This window comes from Sorex fumeus, unplaced genomic scaffold (genome assembly GCF_029834395.1).
Source record: "Sorex fumeus unplaced genomic scaffold, SorFum_2.1 ptg000043l, whole genome shotgun sequence".
NCBI lineage: Eukaryota > Metazoa > Chordata > Mammalia > Eulipotyphla > Soricidae > Sorex > Sorex fumeus.
In genome coordinates, this window is record NW_026606100.1 from 30,809,766 (window position 1) to 30,820,162 (window position 10,397).

Consider the following 10,397-nt stretch of genomic DNA (forward strand, 5'->3'; position numbering starts at 1 on the left):
ACCCTGCCAGTGGCACATAACTCACCATTTAGTTGTTCTGAATGAGTCTTTCCCCCAAGGCTCTGGGACCTCCCACAGCTGGTTTTGGGGTGGGGCTAAGCAGGAATGCTGATGGGAGGGGGACAAGCTCCTAATTTCCTGACTCCACGAATTCCCCCTTTTCACTAAGTTCGCCACTGCCTCACTTCTGGGTCTGGTTGATGACTGAGGCCCAGCTTGTTTGGGGAGCGGCTGGCCAGGCTTTCTGGTTCCCGCATCCTGCTGCCCGTGGGCAGGGGCCGGAGGCTGCAGCGCTCATAGACTCCAGGCAGAGTGGGTGTTAAGTGCACTTTACTGGGCCCCTGGGCCATGTCCCAGCCAGGCCAGAGGCACCCCTTGGCCTGAGCTGCGCAGGAAGCAGAGGGTGCGGGGACTCACGGGGCAGCTCATCCTCCTGCTCTGAAGGGTCCCGGGCTCCGTGAGCACCCAGCTGCCCACTCTCCTCCCGCAGCCACTTTGCCATGGGCGGGGAACGGGCTGCCTCCAAACCAGCCACCGGCTCCAACCTAACGTGGCACCGGGCAGGTCCTCCACTCTCCTGAGGTGGGGGCACCACTCTCCTGAGGTGGGGGCAGAGCGGGGTGACGGCCAGGCCGGGCAGGCCGCGAGTGGCAAGTGGCGTGGGTCCTTCTCCGCGGACCCCAGCAGGGTCACCAGTCGCGCTCGGCGGGCTCTCGGTAGGGCAGGCCCAGGAGGCGGAAAACGTCCTTCTCCGTGGGGGTAGGCAGCACCTGGCCCGGCCCCACCTTGAGGCCACGCGGGCCCCGGACCACGGCGCTGCTGAGCGCATGCTCGGACAGGCTCATGCCCTTGGTCTTGGCCAGGGCCCGCATGGAGCGGTTGAAGTGTGCCGAGCCCGTGAAGTAGAGCAACGCGCAGGCAAACTCGCCGTAGGGGACTGTGATGATGTCCAGCCGCCGGTGCCTCCGCCCTGGCCCTGGCAGCCGGCACACGCCCAGGTACTTCTGCTGCTGGCCGTTCTCCTCCTGGCTCACCAGGTCATCGGTCAGGAACCCTGTCCCACAGGGGAGGGGCTGGCAGGGCCATGGCCGGGTCAGGCCCCCCACTTCCAGCCCTCCCCCCATCATCTCGATGTCCTCTTTGCCCATTTATTTTCCAGGCCGCCTCTCTCACTTGAGCTCGGGTTCCTTTAAGGTAAGGTACATAGCCCTGCCCTGTCCCGCCAGAGACTCCGCCCTGCGGGTGTTACTGAGCCTCAGTGCGGTAAGGAGGGGGTCATCTTCCCCGGAAATGGCTGGGGGGGGGGTGGCTCTCACCATGCAATCACCTGGCCCCCTGCCTGCAGGTTGCCTGGCCCCCTGCCTGCAGGTTATGATGTTGCGGGGGGCTTTGGGGGGCTGCCCAGTCCCACCCCACACCCCGCACCTGCCCAGGCCAGGGCTTTTACCTTGCTGCCGAAGGTTCTCAAGGAGACGACTGAGGATGCCTTGATGAGAGCGACCATCAGGGTGAGTGACCAGCACATCCACGTCCCCACAGCTTGCCTTCCCCCGTCTGTATGAGCCACACGCCACACACAGCAGCCCGGGGCTCAAGGCCTGAGCGGATTCCCGGACCTGCGAGAGAGCAGGGAGCAGGGAGAGGCTGGAAGGCGCTCCTCTCCACCCCCCACCCCCCAGGAGCCGGGGCCAAGCCCGGGGCACAGAGACATGGGCTTAGCTGGAATGGGAGGGAAAACCCGATCACATCGAGGGGGAGGAGAGGGGTTGGGGGCCAGAGTGATAGTATAGTGGGTAGTGCCTGACCCAGGTTTGATCCCCGACATCCCATATGGTTCCCGGAAACCCGTTAGGAGTAATTCCTGAGTGCTGAGCCAGGAGTAGCCCCTGTGCATCACTGGGTGTGACCACCTCCCATCATGGTGGGCAGAGGAGAGAGCTAGAGGTGTGCACCCCTCTTCTGAGGGAAGCGATATTTCCCCTCCGGGGCTCAAGAGCAGAGATTCACCTCTCCACTCCCAAGATGCCCAGTCTTTGGAATTCAGGTCAGGACAAAGGGTCTGGAACCTGTAGTCGGAGCTCAGAAGCTGGGAAATGTGGATGATGGAGGGAAGGCTGAGGCGTGAGCAGCTGGCTGGCCCCAGACATATAACTGCACCAGTAGCACTGCACTGTAGCACTGTCCTCCCTTTGTTCTTCAATTTGCTCGAGTGGGCACCAGTAACATCTCCATTGTGAAACTTGTTTGTTACTGTGTTTGGCATATCGAATACGTCACAGGTAGCTTGCCAGGCTCTGCCGTGCGGGTGGGATACTCTCGGTAGATTGCCGGGCTCTCCGAGAGGGGACAGAGGAATCGGACCTGGGTCGGCCACGTGCAAGGCAAACGCCCTACCTGCTGTGCTATCACTCCAGCCCAACTGCACCAGTAGGGAAGGAAAAGCGGCAAAGGGGGGGCGGGGGCGGAGAGGACTTGTGGGCTCTGCATGCAGGGCTAGATTCGATCCCTGCTACTCCGTGCTCCCCCCACCAGGAGTGACCCCGCCAAGCAGAGAGACCAAGTAGCCCCCAGAGAACATCTGGGTGTGGCCCAAAAAAGCAAAAAGTAGGAAAAAAACCCCAAAAAAGTGAGAAGAAGTTCCTTGGCAGAGGGTGACTTGCCTGGAGAAGTGGCTGGGCGGGGTGGGGAAGGTGAGAGGGACAGATCACAGAGGGGGATAAGCCCATTAGCCTCCTCCTGACACCAGGCCTTTCGCATGCAGATGGCATCTGCCTCCACCCCAGAATGCGGGGATTTCTGGGACCCTGGATACCAGAGGCCAGGACACCTCAATTCTCCTGACAGACAGGCCCTGCTAATCCCCTCTCCCTTCCTGAGCCTCCTGAGGAGGGGCAGAGGCCTAGGATGAGTAATCCCATCAGAAATTAAAGAAAGCCTCAGGCTGGCGGGCTCTGAACCGGAAGGGGGGTTGGGGTGGGGTGTGCAGGCCAGGTGGGAAGCCACTTCTGTCCCACAGGGAGGGGGGGCGGTGGGCTGGCCGGAGCATTCTCCGAACCCGGACACCGTGGCTGAGTGACAGTGTCATCGCTAGCCCCAAGGCTTGTGATGGGTGGACAAAAGGGCTGTCCATCCACACTGCCTGGCCTCAGGCTGGTGGCCTTGCAGGAGTGCAGAGGCTGATTCCTACTCAGCACAGCCAGAGTGGTCTGTACCGTCAGGCCCTGGCCCCGCACAGACCACCACTGGCCCTAAATGGACGCTAGCCTCACTGCAGCCAACTCTAAAGCAAAGCTTGGCCAAACCTTATTTTGAGAACGGATTTTTTTGTTGTCTTTTGGGCCGCACCTGGCTTTGCTCTGGGTTTACTCCTGGCTCTGCACTCAGGTGACTTTGTAGGATGCTTGGGGATCAACCCTGGGTTGGCCTGTGTGCAAGGCAAGTGCCCTACCTGCTATACTAGCTCTCTGGCCCCTATTTATTTGTTTTTGGGTTTTGTTTCGATGTTTGTATTTTGGGTTGTTTTGTTTGTTTTTTTGTCTGGTGTTTGTCCCACATCTGGCTATGCTCAGGGCTTATTCCTGGCTCTGCAGTCAGGGATCATTCCTGGTAGGTTTCGGGGAACCATATGGGGAACCTGGGTCAGCTGTGTGCAGAACAAATGCCTACCCACCATACTACTGCTCTGGCCCGAGAACAAATCTTAATACAAAAAGCACCTACTATTAAGGAAACAGGGGCTCAAATGATAGCACAGAGGGTTAAGGCACTTGCTTTTGCATGTAGTCAAAGCATCAAACCCTAGTCCAAATCCCATGCACATGGTCCCTGAGCATTGCCAGGGGTGGCCCAAAAACCAAAGGAACCCCCACCCCCCCAGAGAATTCTACTCCTAAATTCAGCCGCACCTCAGCCCTGCTATTAATCCTGCCTTCCTCAGAGCACAAATCTAATCCTGATGGCCTCATGCACCAACTCTACTTCAAACCCTGAGAAGCCCCAGTGCTCAAGGAGCTACAATCGGGAGAGAGAGGAAACTTCACACCTGTATACATGTCAGAGATGGAGAGTCCTTGGTTTTTCAGCAGGTTGTCAAAAAATTTTGCAAATCAAAATAATGTTAAGAGGAGCCTATGACACAGCAGGTAGGGTGTTGGCCCTGCACCCAGCTGACCTGGGTTGGATCCCTGGCATCCCATGTGGTCCCAAAGCACTGCTAGGAGTAATTCTTGAGCACAGTGCCAGGAGTGAGTCCTGAACGTCACTGGGTGCACCCTCCAAAAAATATTAAAGAGACCCTGTGTGGGTCCATTTGAATGTAGGAAACTGGTTCAAACTTCAATATCCGTAAGTCCTAACCGTAATCTATAGAGGCCTAATGTGTCAACTCATTTTAAAATTTTGCTTTGGGGGCCACACCCAGCAGTGCTCGGGGCTTACTCCTAGCTCTGTGCTCAGAGATCACTCCTTGGGGAGACCATACATGGTGCTGGGAATTGAACATGGTTCAGGTGCCCTATCTACTGCAGTGCCCTACAGTGGGTACTGTGCAAGGCAAGTGCGGGGCAAGTGCCCTACCCACTGTACTGTCTCTTGGCCCTCCACTATCTCAATCTTAGCAGTACTTAAGCTTCCAAGTCAACCTGGCCTGTCAACCAGGAACCCTCCCCAGAGAGCCGGCTCTATAGCTGCGTGCAGCCAAGTCAGCCCTCACCTGCTTCCCCGCTGCTCCCCACCCTGATGACCCACTTTCTGCAGTCGGATTCCCCTGACCTCAGGGCTGGGCTCAGCTCCCTTCCCTGATCAGGGCCCTGTTTACCGTCTGTTCAATTTCTGCAGCCTCCTCCCTGGGCATGCGCTCTAGGAAGTCGTCATAGTGCTTCAGGCCAATGGCTTGCTGGGTGGTCAGCGGCACCTGGTCGCGGATGTCATCTAAGCTCCGGAAGCCCTGCAGAAAGGACATGGGCGTTCAGGGGGGCAATGAGGATGCAGGACCAATGATGAGAGCGAGTGAGCTGTGTGTGTGGCTTCCATCAACTCGCGCCCACAAGGATGAGCTCTGTCCCCAGTGGCCTTGGGAAGCCAGGGAAGATGGAAGACCCCTCACCCAGTGCCACCCGCCTCCACTCTAAAGCGTGGTTCCCAGGCCACGCTTGGGAAGTAATTCTGAGCAGGGCCAGGCACAGACTCATTTACTCTGGGCCCTTAGCCCCTGGTCCCCTCTGGAAGGCCCCTGCTGGGCTGGGGGGACAGACACATACTTCCTATCTCTCTGCATGCAGAGATGAGGGCCTCAAGTCACAGGGCCCAGAGTAAATGAGTAATGAGCTCTTGGGGAGCCAGAATGGGTTCCCTTGCCAAGTGGCGTCCCCTATGGTCTGGGTTCACGCCCATCAGAGCATGGGGTGAGAGAACAACAAGGGTCGAAGGACACAGCAAAGATAAAGTGAAGGCTGGTACGGGGTGTGACCTGCTGATACCACATCTGGGCAGTCTTGGTGCCAGCCCCCCAGATGTTGGAGAAGAGTTCCAAGACTGGCACACTCTCGCTGATGTGGTCCAGCTTCCTCAGGTGCCCGCTCTCCAGGATCTCCACAATCTTCTCGGCCATCCGCTTCCCAACCCCGGGGATGCTGCAGGCCTCCTGGAGGAGTGAGAGGAAGGGCGAGACATGGGGCTCTGGGGCCCTGGATGGATCCTGATGCCAAGAGCAAGTGGGAGGCATGGAGCCATGGGCTGCAAAGGGCGGGGAGCCTTCGCAGTTGGCCAGTGGGTCATGAGGAGTGGACAATGAGCCTGCAATGGGCTCCATCGCTTGTCATTCAGATCCCAGAGAGGGGGGCAAGAGCAAAGGAAGTGGGGAAGAGGTACTAACAGCGCTGTCCCCAGCATCACCACTGCTAGCACTCTGTCATGGCCACAGTGACAAGCGACGGACACTGAGCGTTCTAGTACCAGGACCATCTCCTTCTCAGGGACCCCGGCATGAGGAGATGTGTGCTCAAAAGATTTATATAACTTGCTTAAAGACACACAGTGAACTCCAGTCTCTGGTTTGCTAGTCCCCAGAGTCTAAACTTTTTTTTTTTTGCCACACTCAGAGGTGCTCAGGGTTGATTCCTGGCCGGGCTCTGGGGACCACACGGGGTGGTGTGGATCAAACCCAGCTCAGACATGCAAGACAAATGCACAACCAACTGTACTACTGCTCCACCCCCTCAGAGTCTACTTTTAATTACAGAAACAATTCAACCACAGTGGTGAGAGCAGTGGAGGAGCCCCTGCTTGCTTCAATGCCTATCAGGTGTTTACCAGCCCTTCTCCCACTCAGTCCTTTCTTTGGTACAAATCTCAGACCTTAGCAAAAAAAAAAAAAAAAGGCTGGGGATGGAGTGCAGGGCACATCCAGACCTGTTCGGGGCTCTTACTCATGGCTCTGTGCTCAGGAATTTCTCTTGGCAGAATTCAGGGGACTGTATGGGATGCTGGAAATAGAACCTGGGTCATGCAAAGCAGGCGCTCTACCAGCTGTACTGTTTCTCCCACTCCAGACCTCACCAGCTCTTAACCACGACACCTGGTCCTCGCTTAGGCCTGTACCTCACCAACCTCTGGCCCCCACGCTCCCTATCCCAGCCCCAGGTACCTGGTAGGTGGTGACAGGCTTGTGGAAGCTCTTGAGGGCATTAATGGCCTTGGTGTAGCCCAGGGCCCGCCACTTGTCTCCCTGCACACTGTAGGCTTTGGCCAGCACTTCCAGCTTCTCTGTGATGTGGGGGTTGTGGTTGGTCGCCTTCTGGCTCGATGGCTGGGCACAGACCCACTTCTCCAGGCCCTGGAGGCCTGGGCTGGGTTCCCCATCTCCCTCGGGTGGCGTGGGGTAGTGGCCACTGATCAAGGCTTCCAGGTCAGCTGCACTAACCAGGGCCTCCTCCCCATCGATAGTTTCATCATCAGAGTTGGGCTGGAGGTGGGGGAGGAAACGACACCCTCAATTCCTGGCCCCACAAAGGTCGGGAGAGTAGCTCATCCACCAGAGTGAGTCCGATGCCCGAGGGAAAGCCCCCCAGGCTGCTAGGGATCACCACAGCTGTGAATGCCAGTGTGAGTGTCGGGATGAACTAAGTGACTCCCAGCAAGACACCCCGAGCCACCCCCTAGGCCTGCCCTATTTACGCGCTCCAGGTCCTTGGGAGGCTCCTGACCTGGGCCTGGGTGCTGGAGATCTCCTCTGCTCTCCCAGGAGGAGATACAGGTCTAGGGACAGGGGCTGGGGCAGAGGGGGCTGCTCTGAGCAGGGTCTCAGCAGCCACTGGAGGAGGAGAGATGGGGTCGGCCTTGTCGTGCTGAGGTTGGTCCAAGAACCTGCAGGGAAATGATGTAGGATGAGACAACAAAAGTCTCACCCCTCTGCTCCTCATCCTTCTCTACTCTAAAATTCTGGTTTTCCAATGTGGCTCATAAGACAGTGAGACTTCTTTTGACTTATTTGTTTGTTGTGCACCCACATATGGCAGTGCTCAAGGGTCTACTCCCAGCTCTGTGCTTGGGGGTTGCTCCTGGTGCCGCCAAGGGAACCATGCAATGCAGGGGATCAAACCTGGTCCTCCAAAGACACTGCATCTCATTGCTTTGGGGCTTTGAACTACTCCTTTGCTCCTCAGACAATCTGTGAGGAGAGAGGGGTTCGGGCCACACCCAGCAGTATGCAGGGGCTATTTCTGGCTCGGTGCTCAGGGAACATATAGGGTGTAAGGATTCGAACTTGAGTCATGGCCAGCACGGCTCCATGCAAAGCAAGTGCCTGACCTCTGCACTATCTCTCCAGCATGAGGAATTTGGGGGGGATAAGAGAGTATGGGGGCAAGACACAGTGGTGCTCAAGGATCACTCCTGGTGGGGCTCTGGGCACCATAGTAGTGCTAGAGATCGAATCCAGGTCAGCAGTGTGCAGGCAAGAACCTTCACCCTTGTATTATCTTCCTGGCCCCCGGGAATTATTAGTGATGACCAAAGAAGAGAATCAAGATGCTCCAGAACATATTGAAGCAAAGACTGGGACAGCCCACCTGTCAGGGATGAAGATGCTGAATCCCGCCGTGTCCATCAGCCGTCCCTCCTGCAGGCACAAGCTCAGCCAGGCTGACTTCACCAGCTGAGTGGCTGGGTGCAGCCGGGGCAGCCTCAGCAGGCGGAGGGCTCGCTCACAGTCCATGCCGTCATCCACCACAATGTGAGTAACTCCTGGGCACTGAGCAGGGCAGACTTGGCCACCATGCTGGACGATCTGCCTCTCAAATAGTTCTGCGCGGGCTCGCCCAATGCCAGCAGGCACAACGTGAGCCCGCACGTCCCTCAGCCACTCTGTGGAGGGGATAGACAGGTGTCTGTTGTCATTACTCTCAGCAGTGAGTTGAACAGGCCTTAACAACAACCTGCCCCGCGCAATCCTCTCCTTCCAGACAGCCCTGCCTGCCTCCTGGAGTCTCACCACAAACATCCAGCTGATTTGCCCCATGGGCTTTCACTTGAGCTAACAAGGAGGATTCAGATATGTCCTGTTCCCTGGTGTGTCCTGGAACAGTCTGGCATGTGCATCCTAGAACCACTCTGCCTATGAGTATTTCCAACAAATATAATAAGCATTTACTGTGTACCAGGTGCCCGGATGCAGGTCTGTCATTGCAGACCTCACAGCCTAACGAGCCTCCTGCTTCACCCACCAACTAAACCCTTGCTGTCCATCTGTCAATCAGAATGCAAAGGATATAACTGTATGAACCTCAGAGCAGGTCTGCTCACCTCCTGCTGCTTCTCCTCCTTCCCTCCTAGGAATCTTCGAAGAGGCTCTTGATGAGGGATTGCCGTGAATTTTCTTGCGTTTAGGAAATGCCTTCAAGATGCCGCTAGGGTCCATGGAGTGATGCCGGAATTCTGGCCTATCTGAGGGTTTGATGGAGGTAGCTGCATGTGGAAGCCAAGAGCTGAGGTGCCTTAACTCCTTTGCCTACAGATGTGGAATGGCCATGGGGGATGGGGGCAGTAATTAAGTTCAAAGTGGTATCCAGGGGCTGGAGCGATAGTACAGTAGGGAGGGCATTTGCCTTGCACCCGGCCGACCCGGGTTCAATCCCCCACATCCCATATGGTCCCTGAGCACTGCCAGGAGTAATTCCTTTTTTTTTTTTTTTTTGCTTTTTGGGTCACACCTAGCGATGCTCAGGGGTTATTCCTGGCTCTGCACTCAGGACTCAGGAGTTACTCCTGGTGGTGCTTGGGGGACCATATGGGATGCCGGGGATTGAACCCACGTCAGCCCTGTGCAAGGCAAACGCCCTACCCGCTGTGCTATCACTCCGGCCCCAGGAGTAATTCCTGAGTGCAGAGCCAGGAGTAACTCCTGAGCATCACCTGGTGTGACCCCAAGAAACAAAAACAAAAAAAGCAAAGTGGCAATCCCAAAACTCAACCAAATTTTAGGGGCTTGCTCTGTACCCATTAAACTTTCATAGCCAGAGAACTGGGGAAAAGCAGGAGCAGCCTGGATCTACTGAGCGCATCAGGGTGGTGTTAGGAATCTCATTCCTCAGAGGGTTCTCAAGATGAGGGCAGTGCTCCTGGGCACAACACTCTCAAAGGGCTTTCCAGAAAGGTGATGGCAGGCTCGATTACCGGGGAGGGGCACACCCAGCGGTGTTCAAGGGTCACTGCTGACGATGCTCACGGGATCCTATGCGGTGCTGGGATCCCAATGGGGTCTGCCGCACGCGGGGCGAGTGCCTTACGTGGTACTTACTCTCTCTGCGATGACATAGGGCTACATCTTAAGGAGGGGCTTGGACTCCCCAACAGAGTGGAGACTGGAGGAAACGGAACAACCCCCCCCACAGGGTTTTTTTCTTCTCCCCCCGCCCCCCGCCGTCGCCGAGCAGCAGAGGGGGAGAGTAGCGGGGCGCTGGAGAGGAAGGGGAAACTCCTGCACCTGCCCTCGTGGCGGGCCGCTCAGCGTGGGGTTGATCAGCCCGGCAGCTGCGGGGAGTTGGGGCTCGGCCGCAGCAGGTGTGGGTGCCTTCCGGGGCCGCGACCCGGGGAAGTCTCAACCTGTCAGCTGGGGAGGGAGGAGTCCGCGGCAGGTGTGGGGGTGGGGTGGGGTGAGGTACCCACCGCGTAAGCAGCTGGCAGGCGCCAGGCTCTCCCAGCTGGGGGACCAGAGAGGTGGGCTGGAGTGTCCTGATATTCCCCCAAGGACCCTCTCTCTACCCACGGTGCTCGAGCTGGTGTACTCAATCTCAGACCCCGCGAGCCACAGGGGCAGGAGAAAACTACTTACCTGGGCAGGGCAGCCAATGAGAGCCGGGGAGGGAAGGAGGGAGGGATGGCGAGGGGAAAAAAAAAAGCCT

At 57.3% G+C, this 10,397-nt stretch overlaps 1 protein-coding gene across 3 annotated transcripts; it reads right to left on the reverse strand.

The window, feature by feature from the left end:
- Positions 1-588: 588 nt before the first annotated feature.
- On the reverse strand, positions 589-10,383 carry POLL (DNA polymerase lambda). Of its 3 annotated transcripts, none has more exons than XM_056120387.1 (9): positions 10,328-10,383; positions 8,800-8,961; positions 8,067-8,361; positions 7,203-7,362; positions 6,644-6,961; positions 5,468-5,641; positions 4,817-4,945; positions 1,448-1,616; positions 589-1,054 (listed from the first exon to the last, which is right to left on the reverse strand). In XM_056120387.1, exons 2-9 carry the CDS (start codon positions 8,912-8,914, stop codon positions 690-692), a joined length of 1,725 nt encoding a protein of 574 aa, XP_055976362.1. In that variant the 5' UTR covers positions 8,915-8,961; positions 10,328-10,383; the 3' UTR covers positions 589-689. The 3 variants fall into 3 exon arrangements, with proteins under 3 accessions (XP_055976362.1, XP_055976363.1, XP_055976364.1); XM_056120388.1 differs by having other exon boundaries at positions 8,800-8,940; positions 10,328-10,350; XM_056120389.1 differs by lacking the exon at positions 10,328-10,383 and having other exon boundaries at positions 895-1,073; positions 8,800-9,022.
- Positions 10,384-10,397: the final 14 nt, after the last annotated feature.